Source organism: Dipodomys merriami, unplaced genomic scaffold (assembly GCF_024711535.1).
Source record: "Dipodomys merriami isolate MVZ:Mamm:240054 unplaced genomic scaffold, mDipMer1.0.p SCAF_32, whole genome shotgun sequence".
Lineage (NCBI taxonomy): Eukaryota > Metazoa > Chordata > Mammalia > Rodentia > Heteromyidae > Dipodomys > Dipodomys merriami.
In genome coordinates this window covers 6,658,443-6,678,941 of record NW_027204715.1, presented here as the reverse complement: position 1 = coordinate 6,678,941, position 20,499 = coordinate 6,658,443, and the positions used below count along the sequence as shown (strand labels likewise).

General features: G+C 51.8%; 1 protein-coding gene across 1 annotated transcript in view; it reads left to right on the top strand.

Moving 5' to 3' along the window:
• The first annotated feature begins 410 nt into the window (after positions 1 to 410).
• Dap (death associated protein) overlaps positions 411 to 20,499 on the top strand; it is a 39,609-nt gene continuing 19,520 nt past the window's right edge. Inside the window, exons 1-2 of the mRNA XM_070042189.1 lie at positions 411 to 561; positions 11,654 to 11,750. Coding sequence (XP_069898290.1) covers positions 507 to 561; positions 11,654 to 11,750 — 152 coding nt within the window. The 5' untranslated portion in view covers positions 411 to 506. The remainder of the gene's footprint in view (positions 562 to 11,653; positions 11,751 to 20,499) is intronic.

The following is a 20,499-nucleotide window of genomic DNA, read 5'->3' as shown; positions in this document are numbered from 1 at the left end:
CACGTGGGGGCTCACGCACCCTGCCGCGCGCTGCGGGTGAGGCCGCGTCCCCCGGGGGCTGTCCCCTTCCCTGCAGTCACCGTGCGCCCCGGGACTCGCACTGTGCGACCCGGCAACCACCACCTGTTCTGGAGGCGCCTTCAGGGCGATCCCGTGCGGGGAGCAGCCGGCCCCGCTCGCGGAGCTCCGGCAAACCCCCGGCCGGCGACGCCCCTTCGCCGCCCCTCACCCGTAGACTCTCCTCTTCTCCCGACGCCCCGCCCTCCTTCTCCGCCTCCTCACCGCGAAGGTCCTTCCAACGTGGCGCTGGCCACTGCGCATGCTCCATACTGGCGCGAGGAGGTGGCGAGGCAGAAACCTGCCCGGTGGCGTCAGCGCGCAGAGCGCGGGTGGGCGTGGCCCGCCACGTCGGCGCTTGGCGGCGCGCCCCCTGCCCAGCGGCGGTGGCGGTGCGTGCTCCCGCGCCTCCTCGCTCAGTGCCGCCGTCCCGTCGAAGCCCGAGCGCCATGTCTTCGCCTCCCGAGGGGAAACTGGAGACGAAAGCCGGACACCCGCCCGCCGGTACTGAGTCCTTTCCGCTTTCCTCGGGGGGCGCCGGGCGGGGTCGCGCGGGCCGGGTGGGGTGGGAGGTCAGCCCGCCCGCGCGGAGTTCAGATGCAAGCCCCACGGACAGCGCGCCCGGCCCGGGTCCCCTGCGCGACCTGGGCGAGCGGCGGGCGGCCGTGGCGGTCCGCCGGTGCTCCGAGGGCTTCAGGCACATCCTGAGCTGCTGACCCACGGATGGAACCGGGCAAGAGCCGTCCTCCCCGGACGCCCGCGGCCCGCGCTCGCCGCGCACCCCCAGCCGGCTCGCTCCGGTTCCTGGAGTCCCTCCTGGCGGCCCGGGCCGGGCGCGGCGCTGCGGGTCCGCGCCCCGCACCCCGGCGCTGGGAGCCCGGACTTTGGAGAACAGAAACTTGCAGCGGAGCCTCACTCTGGGGGTTTGTCTCCTTCGCTTCTGTGGTCTTCCAGCCGCCGCGAGTCTCCACGGCCGTCCCGCACGGTCTCTCCACGGCCGTCCCGCACGGGGCGCGCACGCAGGCGCCACAGTGGGCTGCGCCTCGCTGGAGGCGGAGGACCCCCGCGCACCGCCGCCCAGCGGAGCTGCAAGTAGAGAGCTGATGCGGGGCACTCCGATGGCGTGGAGTTAGGGGAAATGTCCCAGCTGTCGGGGAAACCGTTGGGGGCAATTTTGGTTGCCTGTGTGTCAAAGAAACGGGGAGGACAGTGTGCTGAGGGCGGAGCTCAGTGTGAAGAGCCTGCACAGAGCCCTAGGCTCAGCCTGGGGAGGGGAGGGGGAGAACACGACAAAAACAAAAATACCCTTGCAGGGCGCTGGTGTCTCCAGCTTGTCATCCTAGCTACTGGGGCAGGGAGTCGGCCAGTCTCCTAGCTCCCATTAACCACCAGAAAAACGGACGTGGAGCTAGCTGTGGCTCAAAGTGGTAAAGTTGTAACTCTGAGCCAAAAAAAAAAAAAAAAAAAGTCAGGGACAGCACCCCAGCCCTGAGTTCCAGCCCCACAACCGACCAAAAAACAAAACCAACCCCCAAAATACCCTTCACGGGGTTTCTTTTAAAGATAACTCTGACCCTTAATTCCATGCCCGCAGACCTAGGCTGCAGAGTGAGGACCCTCTAGTTTACTTCTGCTGGAGGCCACTCTCTGGGATTGAGCCTTTCTTACAGCCAATCTGCTGGAATGATATCAAATCAGTGTAGCAGCAATGAAAATGCAATTCCTGCACAGCCATATGGAGCTTTTTAAGATTGGAGGGATGGGTTTACTCCCTGGGAGAAATTCCTTGCAGAATTCTGATTTTCTTTGACTTGGAAAGTAAACAGGCTTTTGAATTACAAATTTAACCAGCTTCTTTGTGCCTCTAGCAGTGAACTTTAGGCCCAGATCCACGTTCTTTCTCTAGGGTGCAAGTTTCCTCATCTGGAATTTCCAGGCAGGATCAGACACTTCTCTTCTCCCTAGGCTGTCGCTGGTGGGGCTGCCTTTGCTGATGTGACTCTTGCTGTGACTTCCTTCTTTCTGGCCCTTCCAGTTCAGTGTGGGAACACCCCAGTGTAGTAGATCCTACAGATAAAACTCCAGGTGGGGCCTTTAGTCTGTGGAGCCCAAGTCTCAAAGGAGTGCTTAGCACAGTGGTTACCAGGTAGTAAGACCTGGCGGGAGTTAGAGAGGTCAGGCTTGGTGCCCTGGTGTAAGTTTAGACTCCAGTTCTCAGCAGCACCCTTGGGTGTTGATCCATGATCTCAAACCTGCTGAGGACCAGTGTGCAAAGATTTCTTTTCCCCAGCAAACCCTGTGTTCTTATTTAGTCTGGTGTTGCCAGAAGGCAGTTCTGCAGAGTGAAAGAAAAGAAAAGAAAACCAGGCAACCCACTTTAATAAAAATAATCAAGAATAACCAGGGGGCTGGGTGTTGGTGGCCCATGCCTGAAATCCTAGCTACTCTGGAGGCTGAAATCTGAGGATTACGGTTCAAAGGCCAGCCGGAGTAGGAAAGTCCTTGAGACTTAACTCCAATAGACCACGCAGAAAACTGGAAGTGGCAAAGTGGTTCAAGTGGTAGGTAGAGCGCTAGCCTTGAGCTGAAGAGCTAAGGAACAGCATCCAGGCCCAAAGTTCAAACCTCACACAACTGACAAAAAAAAAAGGAATAGCAGGTTGGAGGTGGGGTGGAGCGGAAGAATAGCCAAGAGCACAGTTCATAAATCATGTTACCTGCCTTTAAAATGTTGGACACACTTTAAGTGTTGCAATTGAATAACGTGTGTGCTGAAATCCTCAATCAGAAATAATAAAAAAAAAACACTGAATTTCTCTTGCTATACTTTGTGTCTTCTCATTGTTTTGCTGTCTGAACCAAGTCCCCTCCTGACCATCCCCATAATACCTCGACCCCTTATTTCCTTATCACACTTACCTGCACTGTTTTTCCTCTTTTCCTGGCTTCTGGGGATATGACTCAGAGCCTGGCACAAAATACTCAGTAAATATTAGCTCCAAATGAGTCTCCTCCAGGACCTCTTCTCCTATCTCCTTCTAGGTGCTTCCAGCTTTCCATCTGAGCTCTCTGCTGTGCGCTATGGGCGTGGTACTTCCCTCAGCCAGCTGAGGTAGTAGAGGGGAAGAAATAGCAGCTGTAGAATTTGTTGAGTCTTACAATGTGCCTGCACAATCCAGAGCTCTTGGCACTTTATTCATTTAGCAGCCACTTTGCCATGGGGATGTCCAGGACTATCATTTAAAATACCAGCTGAGCTGTATGGAGTGAGCCATGCACCAGGTCCAGCCAGAAGAGCATTCGCCTGCTAGGCCCTCAGAAGTCCAACATAGAACTCATAACTTTCTGGTTGCCACCTTCCAGAAGATGAGATTATCGGTTTGGGTTGCAGGTATGAAATTAAGAGAGTTTGTAAAGAGTCGCAGGTGTGAGATTATGGAAGTTTATAGAGTTGCAGGTATGAGATTATTGAAGGTTTATGAAGAGTTGCAGGTATGAGATCATGGAAGTTTATGAAAAGTTGCAGGTATGAGATTATTGCAGGTTATAAAGAGTTGCGCCGGGAGGAACGTGCCATGTAATTCACAGTATTGTTACTCGGGAGTGATTGGTAGAGCTGTATCACATGTTCCCTGTATATCTTCCTAAATTAATTCTGTCCCAATGATTTCTGACCTTCCACTGCTCCCTGCTACAAAATATTTGCAGGGAAGTGGGCTGAGACTCCTTGTTCTATGAGAGAGATATTGCAAAACTAGACTTGCAAAGTCAGAAGGAGGGACTATTCTCAGAGTATCAGCATGGGCATGGGGAGGAGAAGGGAGAGGGGATCAAACTCAAGCCTGCTGCTGCTCATCTTGTCCAGCCTGAGTTTGGCAGAGATGGTGGGTACAGTTGCTGGTAAATACATGTAGCCGACCTGTATCCACCTCTCCCTTTGCACACCCCCTCATTTCCCAGGGGTGCCCAAACCATGGGTAAGTGAAGTCTCATAAATCTGATATACAATAGCCTTGAAGGTTACTAATGTCACATCAGGTTCTCTGAGAAAGTAGACTTACATCCCCCATTGAACCAGTCAAGTGGAAATATAAACATGACTTAGTTCAAATAAAATAGGAAACAGATCACTTGACTATTTTTTCATGCCCCCCCCAATTCTCTTCTTTGTTAGACTAATCAGTCCGACATCAGGCAGGGGTGCATTAAAAAAAAAGTGTGAGTGATCATTCTCCCTGAATTGACTTCCTGTAGGAAGTTTTTCACATCACGGAGACCATTCTTTTGGTAGTAGCAAAGTGAATTTGGCCTCCACTGTGTTATCCTGTTGCAGACTGGCTAAACAAGGTCTTGTGGTCTCAACCTGCTCACGGATCAGCCGTTGAGGAATGCAGGGAGCAAGATACCCCTTAGTTAACTGCTTCTTTCTAGAAACTTCCAATCAGGATGGGCTATAGCGCTTCCAAGACAGGTGTAGGCTTCACCTCTGTTCCTTAGCAGAAGGGATCATCCTCCCCTTCCAGCATTTCTATGTGGCCTGTTTCCCTTCCCTGCTTGGGCCACCTGCTTGTTTACGTGAAGAAGATCCACTTCTGTAAAACACACTAGATTCGGCGAGCCATCCAGAGGCCCAGCCCTTTGGCACTGCTATTTCAGTGAGTGGTTGCGGCTGATGGCGAGGGTATGGTCAGGGCTGGGGTATGACCCGTGGGGTCTCAGTGGCCTGCTTCCTTCCCTGTGCTAGCTTCTGTGATGATTGTGTCAAATCACAGTAAACTTAGTGTTCTCCAAAACCACAACTTAAAATTACTGTTCATATGGTAAGAAGTTGATCTCACTACTATCGATCACACCAAGGTCTGGGTGTTACAGGAATGGTTTCTTCTGCAGGCTACCCAGGAGAATTGGTTTCCTTGCCCTTCCCCAGTGTCAGAGGTTACCCACATGCCTTGGCTTGTGGACCCCTCCTCATTGTCAAAGACTGAAATGGCTCCCTTTGCCCTTGCGTGCTATGCAGGCTGGCCCTGACGCTTCTCTTTGCTGTGGGGTGATAACCAGAATCGTTTCTGTGTTTTAAGGTCAGTTGACTGGCCACCGAATTCCCTGGGCCGCCTAGCTCCGCCTTGCCATGAAATACATTCACGAGTTTTGTAGCGTGTGACCCCCGCTCCTCAGTGGCCATTCCCTGCAGAAGGCTGTCCAGGATGCCGTTAAACAGCCTTGACCCATCTGCAAGGGACTCTAGGAGTTAGTTTGGCAGACACTAAGTCCCCTCCTCCTGACAGGTGTTTCCCAGAGCTCCTAGCCTCTGAATCTCACATTCCCTTGGACCTTTTAGACTCCCTTTCTCTCCCTACACTCAAAACTACCCAAGATGGTTGGTTGCTGCCCCAGCTGCTCAGTCATCTGCCCAACAGGGGTCCTCAGCCCGGCTCAATCACCACCTACTTGGTCCTTGGGCTCAAAGCTGTGCCATGAGTGGAACACACAGTATTGTGGCAGACCCAGCCTTCCTGGTTTGGGCACCTCCTCAGTCCTGGGTGCCTGGGAGCCTGAGGCCTTCACCGGCTGTGATTCTTCCGGAGCCTCCACAGCTTACACCCATCTGGGTGTAGATGCCGGAATGCAGCTGCAGCTCCGTTTGTAGCACCGGCCTTGCTTGCACCTGTGTGTGCATACTAGCCAACCTCTGGTGGGAACCCACCTTCTGGAGCCGAACTCCCTGGGATCCTTACAACCTGTGTCCTTTGTCCTCCACCCTCAGGCGCCTGGGCTTCCTCCCTTTGCTGGCCAGGCACTCCTCCTCTCCTGCAGAGCTAGCTCTGCTCCAGAGACCACAGCCCCTAGGCTGTTCCCTGGGCAGTGCACGTTTGAAATCACACCCCAGTTCCACTTCCCTCTGCTCGCTTGCCAAGGTCCTGCTCTGTCTGCAACGCTAGGCTTACTCCTCACTGAGCACACACTGGCTATTTCCTCTTGTTCTTCCCACCTGCACAAGCCTCGGGACCTGTCCCTCTGTGCAGTGTATGAGCATCCCTTTAACAACACCTTAGTTGCTCTTCTCAGGCAAGAGCACAGCTCGCTGCCTGGCAGGCCGGCTGTGGCACCTGCAGTCACAGCGCTGGGGATGTTTGTGATCCTCCAGCCTTCCTCACTCCCCACGGACCTCACCCAGGCACAGGGCTCCCGCAGTACTCTGATGCCCAAGACTCCCCATTCCTCCTCTAGCTTCTCAACCTGCTGTGGAGCATTAGAAACAGCAGCCCGGCTGGGGCCAGGACCATTGGCTTCTCAGATCTCCTATCTAATTGTCGGTTCTAACATTTGCTTCTGTACTGCAGCTCCCAGGAGGAAGCACCCTCCCTTCCCTATGGGGCTCTGGAAGTCACTCTGCAGAGCTTTGGCTTTCCAGTGCACACTTGTCCCTCTTGGAGGTGATGGGACCAGCACTTGTGTCACCTGAGGGGACTCTGCTCTGCGTCCAGCTGGGAAGGTCTGGTGTGTTTGAAATCCAGCTCTGCGCTGTTTGCTGGCTGAGCCTTACAGGAACTTGAGTTCTTTTTTTTGTTTTTTTTCCTGTCTCTAGATTTGCAAATAATTCTGCAACAATTACTGAGAAAAATGATTCTGCCATTGCTGTTTTATGAATAGAGTTCTAGAGACACTGGTGCAGCAATCAGTAAATATGTACTGTCGTGGTTTGGGGTTTGTTGTTTGGTGGGTTTTTTTGGCAGCATGGAAAGTTAAAATGGATCCGTTTCAGCCTTATTATCACCACTTCTTATATTGCTGCATTAATCCCCAAACACACTGATTGGTATTAATGAAGTTAATTGTTTTTAGAAACTGAATTGGCTGCAAGTGCCAGTATAGGTGAATGAACCTGGCAGTGCGTACTTAACTTCAGCTGAGGAGTAGACTGCCTTCGCCAGATTGTCTCAAATGTCACCTTGACATTCGTTACCAGTTTTCTTTGTACTTTGTTGTACAGCCTGTCTTACTGTTAGTCAGTTTATAGAACACATCTGGGAGTTATAGTGTAAGTTTTTTGTCGGCAAAGTTGCGATGGTTCAGTGATCATTTTAAATCGGCATCTGTGTTCGTTTTCAAGGGTCGCTGTAACAGAATAACACGATTGGACAGCTCAAACAGCAGACATTTTTTTCTCGTTTTTCTGGTGGCTGGAAGTTGAAGGTCAGCGTATAGACAGGGCAGATGTCTCCTTGGGCTGCCTGTCTCCCCCTTTGGCCGGCAGATGGCCTGCGGGCCTCCTCCCCGGGATCTCACCTGGTCTTTCCTTCATGCACCTGTATCCCAAGTGCCTCTTCCTCTAACACCAGCACCAGCTCTGTTGGATGAGGACTGCCCTGAGTTTGACTTCATTACCTCTTCAGAGGCCCTATCTCCATATACAGGAATAGTCTGTGGTTCTAGGTTTAAGGACTTGAATATTCATCTGTGGGAGGGAGCTAATAGCATCTTCCTTTAGTGTCTGATTGGCATGGGGGTGGTAGGGGGAGGTGGAAAATGTATTTTTAAAAACATTAAATGAGACAGTTATTTTAAGTTCTTACTCTGGTTAAAAACATTCACAATTCTCCAATCTAACATTTCAAAAGAGTAGAAAATCACATTAACATGCTAAGAGCTTTATTTCCAATCACCATTTCTAATGGAGTGGCAGACTACATAAGCTAGGAAAACTTAGATTAAGAAATTGCCAGCAAATGAGAGATCTTTTCTGGGTTGTGTTTTGCTTTTCAGTCTGAACTCAAAAGTGAAGAAAATCCCTAGGGATCAAAACCAAAGGAAGACCTTGTGCTATTCAGACAGTTAGCACAGGATAGGTCTCCCCTTCCACCCCCTCCCCGTGAGGCAGGCCACAGGACCCCAAAGTCTTATGCTGGGTGCTCAGAATCCCAGCTCTGCAGAAGATGGGGGAGGGAGAGGCCTGCCCCGTAACACAGTAGGATAGCCAGAAGCCCTGTTGTATCAGCCTGGAGCCTGGCTAGGGACAAGAAAGTCTCCTTGAGACTTTGTAAATTCATGGCTGCTTCTCATGAGTGGAGTTAAGTTTACATTGTGTGGTCTCCAAGCTGCCCTGTTGAGAAATCCCGCACAAGGATTTCCAGACACCTGTACCTTTGTTCTGACAAACACAGTTGCACACCTCTGTAAAGGGCTGCTGTCCTCACTCTGGGCCACAGAGTAAACCCAGAGAAGACAAGCCAAAAAGCCCACAGTCACCTGACACAGGAGCAAGAAGCTGCAGACAAAAAAACAGCTGGAGTAGACTCATAAAGACCTCAGATTGCAGAATAATCAGATATACAGATATAAGACAAGGGTATCTGAAATGATTACAAAGGTTATTGGAAGCATGAAAAAAGAGTAAGACCTCAACCATAAGGACCTGATAAAGTGAGGACAACACATAAAAACAAAAGCTCTAAAAATGATTAAAAATCAGTCGATGGTGTCAAAAGCAGATTTCTGAGAGACTTGCTGTCCTGGATTCTGATTTCTTTGCATAGTAGAACATGCCCTGTGCGTTGAAAGGAGGAATGTGGCCGAGGGAGGTGTCGGTTCCAGTCCCAGACCAGCAGATGCACTGTGTAAGCTCAGCCCCTTTTTTGCTTGCTTCCGGCTTTGCTCTTTCCTAATGGACATTCATCTGCAAGGTAGCTGCTAGCCCTGAGGACCAGCAGGCATTTTCATCTTCCTGAGGCCTGGGCGTGGCTGTGTCTCCAGGGAGTGTGCGAGCTTCAGCTGACCTGGCATTCAGCCTCTCCTTCCCATCATCAGCATCACAGATTTGTGCTGGGCTCAGCGTATACCAAGTGGGAGCACCGCCCAAGCCGGCTGCACGGGGAATGTGCGCTGCATTTGGCAGAAGGCTCCACAGCTGTCTTGAGGTGAAGGCAGGGCTGGGGCAGGAAAACCAGGACCCTGGGGCCAGTGAGTCCCCTGAAAATGCCTGGCTTGAGCCGGGCTGTTCCTTCCTTTCGGTCTCTCAGTCTCACACATCCATTGCCTTTCTGCAGCTGAGCGCTCTCAACATAAAATAGCAACTGTCCTTGATAGGAAAACTGTTTAGTCTGAAATGAAGGACCATGGCTCAGGAACTCAGATTGTAGGGACCCTGCATGACATATTCTCATGTGAACAAGTTATACAAACTTATGTAGCCTCAGAATTGAAAAAAAAAAGTAAACCAGTACACTTAACAAATACACTGTTGGGGAATTGGGAAGCCTGGCGGCAGCAAAGCTGGGAAATCTGCCGTACAGGTTCCGCATGCTGGTAGAGGCTGGAGCTCTGCTTGCTTTGCAATACTTCCTGGGAGTTTCACCAAATAGTCTTGGGGACACAGAGTCAGAGGCAGAGGTCAAAAGTTAATAGCTATTAAGCAACTAACATAGCCCAGTGTCATTTTGGCTCTCCATGTTCCATATATTTGCAATCACGATGTTCTCGTGAGCCGAGGCAAGCAGTCTGCAAGATCGTGACTACAGATGCAGCTTCTTCAGGGAAGCTAGCCGCACACTGCCAGGGGAGGTCAGATTTTGGGATGTAGAGCTATAATTTCCAAACCCTGTTCCATGAACACATTGCTTCAAGATGATAAACAAGGCCCGACACCATTGGTTCATGCTTATGATTCTAGCTACTCAGGAGGTGGTGATCAGAAGTTTCAGAGTCAGCCTGGGTATACGTGTGAGACTGTATCTCAAGCAATACACACCTGTCGCTCTAGCTACGGGAGGCTAGGATAAGGAGGATCACAGATCCAGATCAGCTCAGACATAAACACGAGACCCCATCTCAACCAGTAGCTATACATGGTGGTGCCCTCGTGTTATACTAACTATATGGGAAACATACATGGGTACATCTGTGTGTGTGTGCGTGTGCGTGCGTGTGCGTGTGCGTGTGTGTGTGTGCGTGCGTGTGTGCGTGCGTGTGTGCGTGCGTGTGTGCGTGCGTGTGTGTGTGTGTGCGTGCGTGTGTGTGTGCGTGCGTGCGTGTGTGCGTGCGTGCGTGTGTGTGCGTGTGTGCGTGCGTGTGCGTGTGTGTGTGCGTGTGTGTGCGCGTGCGTGCGCGCGTGCGTGCGTGTGTGTGCGTGTGTGTGTGTGCGTGCAAAACCCTAAATAATGAGGGTTAAAAAGAGCTGGGTTTGTGATTCAAGAAGTCAAGTTCTCATGTGACAAGCTCAAGGCCCTGAGCTCAACCTCCAGTACAGCCACCAGCGCCCGGAAATGATAATGATCAAGATGACTAGGGGAAAAAAACTGTCAAATGCATGTGAGGAGATTGCTTTTTCCATGCCTTCATAAAGCTTTATGATGTCTGAAGACTCGAAATCTCTTGAAACAGACCAGCTGGTTTTGTTTAGCCTGGCATTTTTTCCACATTCATTAGGTCCGAGAATCCCCAAGCCCTTCCTGCTTCCTTGTTAGCCACCAGGAGAATGCAGATCAACTACTGCGAGCACCTACTTCATACCCACCAAGATGGCTGTCATGACGAGGTGACACGTGGGGACACAGGGGCGGAAGTGCTCCGTTCAGTGCAGCGGTGTCACTCTGTCACGCAGTCTGACGGCTCCTCAAAAGGGTAAATGGAGTTGCTGAGTGATTCCTAGGAATATACCTGAGAAAATGGGAGCAGACACACAGCGGGTCCAAGTGTTGCTCGTGGCTGCAGTGCTCCTAACAGAGACACAGTGCCCATCACCCAATGAGGGCGTAACTGAAATGTGTGGCTGTGCTATGGAGGGGCTGATGTTAAGGCAGGGAGTCGGTCCAGAGCCGCTTCCATGTCGATGGGCCTTGCCAACACGCTGTGAAAGGAGCCAGTCACCGAAAGCCATGTGGTTTATGATTCCATTTCTATCCCAGTGTCCAGAGTAGCTTCATCTAGAGGACCAGTTGCCGGGAGCCTGGGGAGAGGTAGACAGGAAACTGACTATTCAGAAGTGTGGAATAACTGCTCAGGGTAATAAAAATTGATCTTTGTGATGAATACACTCACAGTTGCTGTATGACACAGCTCGGCATGTGAAATCTGTTGTGCATGGCTGGTATCTCAACACAGCTGTTTGTAAAACAGTAATGAGCATCTACCAAGTGTAGGGGCTGGCCACAGTTTGGGAAGGACTGCTCCATCCTCCTGGCTACATCATTGGCTGTAGCTGTCCTGTGTCACTCCTGGCTGTATCACCCCCATTCCCCCCTCCCCCCTGCAAATCATCACTGATAGCTGACAGCAGAGGAACTCCACATCCCCGCTCACTGGCCTCTGATGTGGTTACATTGGGGCAGGCCCACCTGGGGATGTTTCTAGAAAGGCCTAGAGGAAGCCCAGGCTCTGAGTGTTGTATAAACCATACCTCCTCCCAGTTCACGGTCGTCAGCAGTGGATTCTCCACACTGCTGGGGCTGGGCTGCCCAGTCCTGGCCGGCAGGCCCTCGGGTCCCTGGGCACGCTCCTGGCTGGCAGGCCCTCGGGTCCCTGGGCACGCTCCTGGCCGGCAGGCCCTCGGGTCCCTGGGCATGCTCCTGGCCCTCACCGTGCCACCTGTGTTTTCTTCCAGTGAAAGCCGGCGGGATGAGAATTGTCCAGAAACATCCTCACACGGGAGACACCAAAGAAGAGAGAGACAAGGATGACCAAGAATGGGAGAGCTCCAGGTGGGCAAGGCCTGGCGATGCTGCCATGGCTGTACAACTGGCTTGTTCTTACACATGAGCCTGTGTTCTCTGTCCAGGGGTCCTGGCTGCTCAGCCCCGGGCTGTGTGTTTCTTGTCCCTGTCACCCTACCACCCCCCGCAGGTGTGGGCGAGGTGCAAGCACCAAAGCCAGGGGACTGTGCTGAGCAGGAGGGCCCCGTGGCCCCTGGGGCTCTGATAGAGTCCAGCAGGACCCCACAGGCCAGACCGCCCTATGAAGGAAATGCGATTCTGCAGCTCCTTTGTACCTGGCTTGTCACTGTCATGCTTGGTTCGTGTGTACTGGCCATCTGCGGACAGTGATTCTCCACTGGGGCTGCAGCTTCCAGGACTGAAGTCCCTGGGAACCCCTGAGATGCTATTCTAATGAAACTTCAGCCACCTCTACAGCCAACGTAGAAAAATTCTGAGCCCAACCTTCTGGCTGTACGGGTTATTTTTGGTAGTGCTGTGGCTTATGAAGGTGCTGGTCTTGTGCTTGCTAGACAAACACTGCCCTGCTTTAGTTATCTTTCAGATGGCTGGGGCTAGCCTTGAGCCATGATCCTCCTCCTATCTCTGCTTTCCAAGTAATTGAGAGTATAGATATGCACTACTACTCCTGGCCTTGAGTTAAGATCTTCAAAGCATCTCTGCCCCGGCCCTCTTGGGTCCTGGACCCTGTTTGCTAAGTGCCTATTTTCCCTGAAGGCTCTGATTTAACGTTTGGTTGAGGGATGTTAGTTCAGGAACAGTTACCACATACATGCAGACCTGTGAGTGTGTCCACGTGAAAGGACAGAGGCAGGCAGTCTGCTCTCAACTGGTCTGCAGATGGTGTCTCAGCCAGGGGAAGGAAAGGAGGTGTGGGGAGATGTGACCCTGACTTTGACCTCACCTCAGCAGTCTTGGGTGCCACCCTCCACAGGTACACATGGGGAGACAGAGGCACTGGCCCACGTGCTTGGTGCCCTCTCAGTCTGCTCTGTGTGGCTTTCCTGGTGGGAAATGTGCGTGAACTCATGTGTGGGCTGACTCGGGAACACTGTGCTCCAGGGGAGAACGACATTCTGGATGAGGTTTCTGAGTGGTTATTGTTCATTTTAAATCGTGAAATCAGGAATACAGCTCAAGTTCTGGTTATACTATTTTTGTGTATGTGTGTGCCAGTCCTGGGGCTTGAACTCCAGGTCTGTGTGCTTTAGCTTTTTCCTTTCTGGACTGGCACTCTACTGCTGAGCTACAGTTCCACATCAGTCTTTTTGGTGGTTAATTGGAGATAAGAGTCTCACAGACTTTCCTGCCCAGGCTGGCTTGGAACCACGATCCTCAGATCTCAGCCTCCTGGGTAGCTAGGATGACAGGCGTGAGCCACTGGCACTGATCAGCTGGTTGGGCTGCGGGCTGGTGATGCAGACTGTGCTGGCTTCATCAACCTTCTGCTGCTCAAGTTGCCACAGGCAAAGTGAGTCCCTCCCCCTCCTGCCTCCTTGCTGATGTGGTGTAATAGTCATGAATGCCCCCTTGCTGGTGCACTGCCATATTCATGAGTGCCCGTTTTGCCATTTGACTTGGGCTCCTGGCCATGAGTCTTACCTGGCCATCCTGACAAGAAGAGAGGCTGTGTAGCAGCTAGCGTCTCCCCCCTTTCCTTTCCAGAGCAGATGAGGTACCAGTCAGGTATCCCCCAGAGACCAGCACAGAGCAGTGGGGCGGTGCCCCCTACCTACATGACCTGTCTCCAATTACATGATCCGCCCCCACTTACATGATCTGCAGGCCTCCTTACACAGCCTCCCCGTTGCTCTGCTAAACTCAGGTGGACATACTGGCAGCCAGTATCAGAGCTAGCTGGACTCCTCAAAGCTCAGCTGTTTTCCTGAGCTCTCGTCTCCTGGTCCCTCCCCCACAGTGTACTGGAGGAGGGAAGTTCAAGGTAAAGGTGTTGGCAGAACTGAGCTCCCTGTCAGCTGGAGCAGGGTCGGCTGCAGTCCACATGTGGCATTCTGCCCACGTGTAAATCAGGGTCCACATCCCCCTTTACAGAAAGACAGCAGTCCTGGCACAGAAGGTGGCATTCTGAGGGGTGGCTGTGTTTGCTGGCAGAGCACAGCTCAGCCCACATCAGTCAGGAACCCCTCACGCTTCTGGGCACTGGTTGGCAGTGGCCGGCCTGTTGACGTCTCTACCACAAATGTGGCGCAATAATTTATGTGGCAGATGAGGCCCTCTTCCTGCTGTGCCAACACTGCTGTTGTTCAAGCCGAACCCTGCAGCCCTCAGCCTTCCAGAACAGATAGGGGCTCTATCCATGCAGAGCCCCAAACCTTGATTTTTGTACCCCAACAATTCAAAAGCATGTTTTCCGCATTCATTCTTGATGTATTCACATTCTTTGTTTGAAACAAGGTCTCATTAGGCAGCTCAGACCGGCTTTGAACTTGCAAACCTGCTGCCTCTGCCTTCAGTGTTGGGATCGCAGGTGTACTGAGTAGACTGGAACTTACTAGATAAAGGTGAAATGGGCATTACTTGGAATATGTTGGCAGTCATTGTGACTTTGTGCTGTCATTAGCTAATATCTCAAGGACCAAACACCCTTGAGGGAAAGGTTCTCATTAATGATTCTGGATGTGAGTTGAATTTCTAATGACTTCTGGCTTTGTGGGGCGGGATGTTTCTTGTCACATCTGATTAGGTGGCTGCTCTTTGTCCTGGTAGAAGTGTGGGCTTGTCTCTTTCTCCCTTCCATTTTGGTCACTTGTTCTCATATTGGGAGTAAGTCCGGTTCTGCCCATTGGGGGCAGGAATCTTCTTAAGTCACTTGTTCATATTGTAAAAGTTCGTTTAAGTTCACTCACAATATGACATGCAAGCACAGTTGTCAGCACTTGGGATACATCGAGAATGAAAGGAGAGCACTCGATTCATTCCCCGAATCACACACAGATGCCATGTTATGGGAGAGTGAAATCAAGTGAAGAGATCTGGGTTGGTGGGTGGAGAACCGATCTGCTTCCACACCTCTGAGAAAGCAGATTTCCTTGTGAATCCCATTTTCCCAACTAAATTATAGCCCTGGAAGTCTGAAGGGACTGGCGCAGGCATTGATTGCCTGTGTTGGCCCAGCACTGGTTTTGTTGTATTCAGCATTTCTCCCAAGCCCTCTGGGTGGGAGGGTGGGTGCATAGGTTGTAGCAGAATCAGTAGACACACAATGATGTCCATTTTAAGAAGTTCTGTCACTGGGCACTGGTGCTTCCTAGCTGCAGGGAGGCTGAGATCCAGAAAGTTATGGTTCAAGGCCTACCTGGGCAGAAAAGTTAAAGAGACCCCTTCTCGACCCTCCCTGCATACAGTAGCACATGCCTATCATCCCAAGCTACATCGGAGGTTGAGACTGGACAGATTGCTATGCCAGGCTAGCCTGGGCAGAAAAGTCCACCTGCACGGAGGGAGGCTGGACATGGTGGCACACACCTGTGGCGCTGGCAGTGCAGGAAGCCTGTGCTAGGCAGATTGGGTTTAGGCGTAGGCCTGGACCAGAAGTGAGAACTTAGCCGAAAAACCATCAGCCAGAGGCATGACTGTCCAATCAGCAGGGCCTTGAGTTCGAGCCCCAGTACCCTCAAAAGAAAAGTGTTTCTCAGCATTGTCCTGTGAGCACGGAGCATGGTATGACTGACAGACAGTGTGCCTCGGAAGCCACTGGCATCAGCACTGCTGGGGACTTGGCCTCTGGCATCGCAGGACCCCCGCCGGTTCCTCTCTCACTAGCAGAGCAAGGCTGGAGTCTGGCAGGCAATGAGTCGCATCTTTGAGGTACAGCCACAAGCCGTACCACAAGCATATGGGCATCCGTATGTCCCCAGAGCCTGGCAGGACTCCTTGGACTCATGATGAGAAAGAGGCGTGCAGGCCCAGCTTTCCTCGGGGCCTACTGCTCTGGGGATGGGCTTTGAGAGGGTTTGTGCAGCACCTGTTCCACGACAGCCTCCATACCAGCTTGATGTATGAGGCTCCCAGGAGCCTTCAGGGAAGGGGTGAGGGTGTTCCAGGAGAGGGCTTCCTCCCTGAGGAGAGGAAGGGGAGGGGCAGGGGGAGCGGGGAGGAAGAAGAAGGCTGCATGCTCCCTTCCCGGCCTGTTCTCCAGCCCTCCCTCTTATGGTGGGGCTCAAGCATTGATTGCCCTGTTTAAGGAGAGTGTTTCTGTTTCTCACTCTGTGAGAAACAAGTATGCCGAATTTAAACCACGTCTCTAGTGGTTGGTTTTTATAGGATGAAATATATAATAAGTACATAGAATGAGAGCCCTCTGAGTTTAATACATTAAAAGTACATTGCCCGAAACTTTTAAACCCTCTTTAAGTAAACCCCATTGACTTCAACCATCTCAGAACACAGAGCACTCTGAAAGTGCTTGGCGGATGTACACACGTAGTACTTGGACAGGTGTGCTGGCGGGTGCTTCGATTCTTTTGAGATAAAATAGCTAAGCAGCTTACTAAGTTACTTCTTTTTGTAACGGAAAAGTAGGCGAATGGGGCAGCGTTGATGGCAGTCTGGGATAAAGTTCTGCTTAGGCTGGGCCTGCTGCTCCGCAGGGCCCTCGGTGCTCCGGACAGGGCGTGGGCACCCGTGCTGAGCACTGCCGTGTCCTGTGGCCCTCTCCTAAGAGCACAGATTTAGAGCCCTACCCAGGCTTCTACAGAGAGCTCCAGAAAAGTAAGATACCAGAGTCGGCTGAAGATCCACAAGGATCTAGACACCAAAAACTAAATATCCATGAGGTAAGGCATCCAAAATCTACTTCTGTATCTAATAGAGTTGAAGATGGGGTCTCCGGGAGATATTCATACTTAGTAATCAAGAGTGGCTATGTCCATTAGTAGAAGAATGGTTGAATCGAATGTGGCACATGTATACAATACTAATAATAATTCAGTCTACAAAAGGAAAGGAAATCCTAACACATGCCTGGAAGGAGACATTTCTGAGATACTCAGCGGATCATTCAGAGGTACAGAAGGTAGAGGGAGGGCGCCCACAGTGGGTGAGAGGTGGCGCGTGGGATTTCAGTATGGAAAAGGTCTGGAGAGCTGTTTAGAACAATATAGATTAAGATATACTTAACACTACTGAATTGTACACTTAAAACAGTGAATTTTAAGTGAAAGTAGTGAATTTTATGATGTAATACCTGTCACAATTTTTTAAATGTTTTAAACAAAAGACAGCCGGAGTGCCCTGGTGGCTGTGCTGGGTGGTTCGTTGACCTTGCCGAAACCTTAACAGCATCGCCACGGGCCCCGTCACTTCTGAAGAGCCCCGATATCCATGACCACAGCTGCGTGAGTCCCCGGAAAAAAGCCAGCCCATAGCCACAGGAAGAGATCACTAGCTGCCAACGACGGATGCAGAGTGATGATAAAAATGTTCTAGAATTAATGGTGGTAATGAATAGCATAAGATAGCATCAGACAGCGAATGCATGAAACACCACTAACTTGTAAAATTTAGGATAGTTAAAAATGTTTTATATACTATGAATGTCTCATCAAAAAAAAAAAAAAAAGTCCTCATGCACAAAGTGTGGGTCTGTGGCCGTGCCAGCCCCGCGTTTTCTCAGCTGGAAACATGGCTGCCCTCTGTGGCTGCAGTCCTGGGGACACAGGGTCCTTGTGGAAACAGAAGGTGAGGCAGGCCTGTGCACAGCCCTGGGGCCCCTTGGGGATGGGCCAGGAGCGGGAGGGCTTAGCTGCGGCGAAGGTGGTCCCTCGGCTCCTCGGGCTCCACCTGTCTGAGTTGCTGTCCGTGCTGACTTCCCTGAAGCTCGGAAACATGGAGCAAGCGTGTGGTCAAGACCACCAGAGGTCTCCAGGCTGTCTCTCCTGTCCATCCCTTGAGCTACATCTAAATCTTTTCCTTGGCACTTTAAGTAGTTGTGTGCATGTGTGTGTGTTCATGTGTGTGTGCAAGTGTATACATGTGTATGTGTGTGTGTGTGCAGTATGTGTATATAGCTGTGATAATAAGGATCCAGTACATACTTTGAACATGAATGGGAAACCCACACAAACGAAGAACACCACATTCCCAGCAGATTAAGAAGAACACAAATGACTCATCCAAGAGCAAATATTTTGAAAACTAGTATCATGAGTAAGCAAATACAAAAAATGAAAGTCCACTTTCTCTGGCATCAGGAAAAGGAACGTGTCTTGTTCTGTTTCTCTGTGAATCATAGACTGCATCTCGGACGGCATCCCAGACTGGAGCAAAGTGCCCGCAACCCACACCATCTCCTCCCTCACACAGGTCTCCTCCCTCACGCATGTCTCCTCCCTGTGTGTCTTCTTGTTGGGCTCTGACTGGTCCTTGCCTGAACAAAGCAATCCACATTCACTTCTCCTTCAGTCCCCATGACCAAAACCTCAGAAGCAGGTGGAGCCCTTCAGTGCCAGGCCCAAGGCTGAACCCTGGCCTCATCTGCCTGTCATGTCTGTCTGTCATTCTGCTGTACCTCAGCAGCCCTGGGACCCTTCCCAGACAGCCTCTGCCCCCCCATACACACACACTAACCCTGGGCCAATGTCCCTGGTGTTCCCGTGGACACCTGGGGTGTCCCCTCTTGGTAGCACGCTGGTCTGATGGTGGCTGTTCCTCCCCTGCGGGCCTCCCGGCAGTGACCAGCCATGGCCTCTGCTAGCACTCCAGCCACCTGTTACCTTGACCTGGGCACCCAGGCATCTTGTAGCTCTGCAGCCCGGATCGTCTGGGCAGGACAAAGGCCACAAGTTAGGAATGTTTGCCTAAGGAGACTTTCCAGCCCAGTGAAGCTTAGAGCCACCTTCCTTCCCCAGAGGTGATCTCAGGGGCCAAGAAAAGACTGCCAGAGAGGAGGAGGTGAGGTCAGCCGAGCCCCCTCCTTCCCCCCACCCTCCCCCCACCGCGATGGTCCCACTGTGTGCACAGGTCACAACTGTGATAGTCCCACTGTGTGCACAGGTCCCATCTGGTTCTCACCGCACTGCTGTCACCTGCAGGAAGTGGTACTTGGGGAACTAATACTAAGATGCCACTTTTGTGGGCTTTTTTAAGATGCTATGAGTGGTAAATACTCTCCCTCCCTCTCCCTGTCACACTTGTAAGGGTAGAACGCTGAACAGCATTCCATCTTGGCCTTTGAGCTCTGGGCCAGCACCTCACAGCCACATGGTTTTTGCCTGTTTGACTGGAGTGGGTGGAGCCTTCACAAACGCCCCGCCTATCACCTGGCAACCTGGCACCCTGCAGTCCCGCCTCAGATGGGAGGGTCTGCTTCTCTCCCTGCTCTGGGACCTCCTTTCTCCTCACCCCACTTCAGGCTGAAGGAGTTAGGCAAGGCTTCTGCACCCTGCACTCGGCAAAAGGAAGGAAATGCCCTGTGAGTAACTTACCCTGTGCTTGTGGGTGGCTAATTGCAACTTCTTAATTGACCAACATATCTGCAAGTACTCCAGAGGGGAGAGGGGAGACGCACACCTCCAGAGCAGCACTGGACACTTTCTGCGGGACTTTCTGTTAGGAAAATGACCACCATTCATCGGTTGGGCGTACTATCTCCTCTTCACGAGGTCTCAGAGAATGAAAAGTTTATATAGTCCCAGATGCTAACGTCCAGTGGCCACATGATGGAATGCAGCCAGCCACCTTCAGACCAGTTGTCTTCTACTTGTAGTCTCCCCTTGTCTTCAGTCCCACGGCCTATGACTGCAGTGGGACCTGCCATGCTCCTCCCGCCATTTCTGTTGAGGGAAAACAGTAGATGTTTTCCCCAAGCCTGGACAGGAAGTCATTGAGAAGAATGCCTACAGATGCAACTGTAGACACCTTCGCGCGGTAGGATCGCATTACTAGGTGCTGGCTTCTATCCAAGCTTGTCTAAGATGGGGTTTTCCATGAACTTCCACCTGATTGCCAGCTTAGGCTTTGTGGTTGGGGGGCACCAGGAGCTAAGCCGGGCTAGCTGTGCACAGGCCTCCCCTCCCCCGGCCTGCCTCAGCCACTGCACTGGTGACACCTGGGACGTTGATGCAGGACCCAGGAACCAAAGAACCACCCACCAGCCACGTAGGAACCTAAAGAACTCCCATTGTGTGGAACCCTGCCCCTCTACTCTAGAGACAGGCGTACCCCTGGATTTCAGGGGCCAGAGAGTACCCCTCCCCAAAGACAATTGCAGAGAAGGAAATCAGGAAGGAAAAATACCGGACGTTTGAGTCACTATTTAAAAAACACAGCCATGACTCACTGCAACTGAAATTCATGATGACTTAGAAGCAGAAACAAAATTTCCCTTAAATGGGAAGGGTGGTGCCACCAGGGCCCCACACGGATCCTGCTGGCCAAGGCAGGGCTTGTTTTCCTTTCACCAGAGATTCCAAATGTGGTTGTAGATGGAAAGTACCTTTTCCGGTCCTGGCAAAGCAAAGCGCCTGGCACCTGGGCGGGGAGAGGGCAGGGAGAAGGTAGGTGGGGTCATAAGGTCCACTGGAACCCAACTTCTGGAAGGAGGAGTAAACCATGCACCCCAGAGACCTGAGCGGTGTGTCAGATGGCGGGATCTCTGGATTGACCAGCCCCGAAAGCCCAGCCCCAGGACCTCCCCTCCAGGCCGTTGTGGTCAGCACCTTAGGAGACAGCGCATCTACGACCCTGAGTTTAGCCATGTGGTAGGAAATAGTTTCCG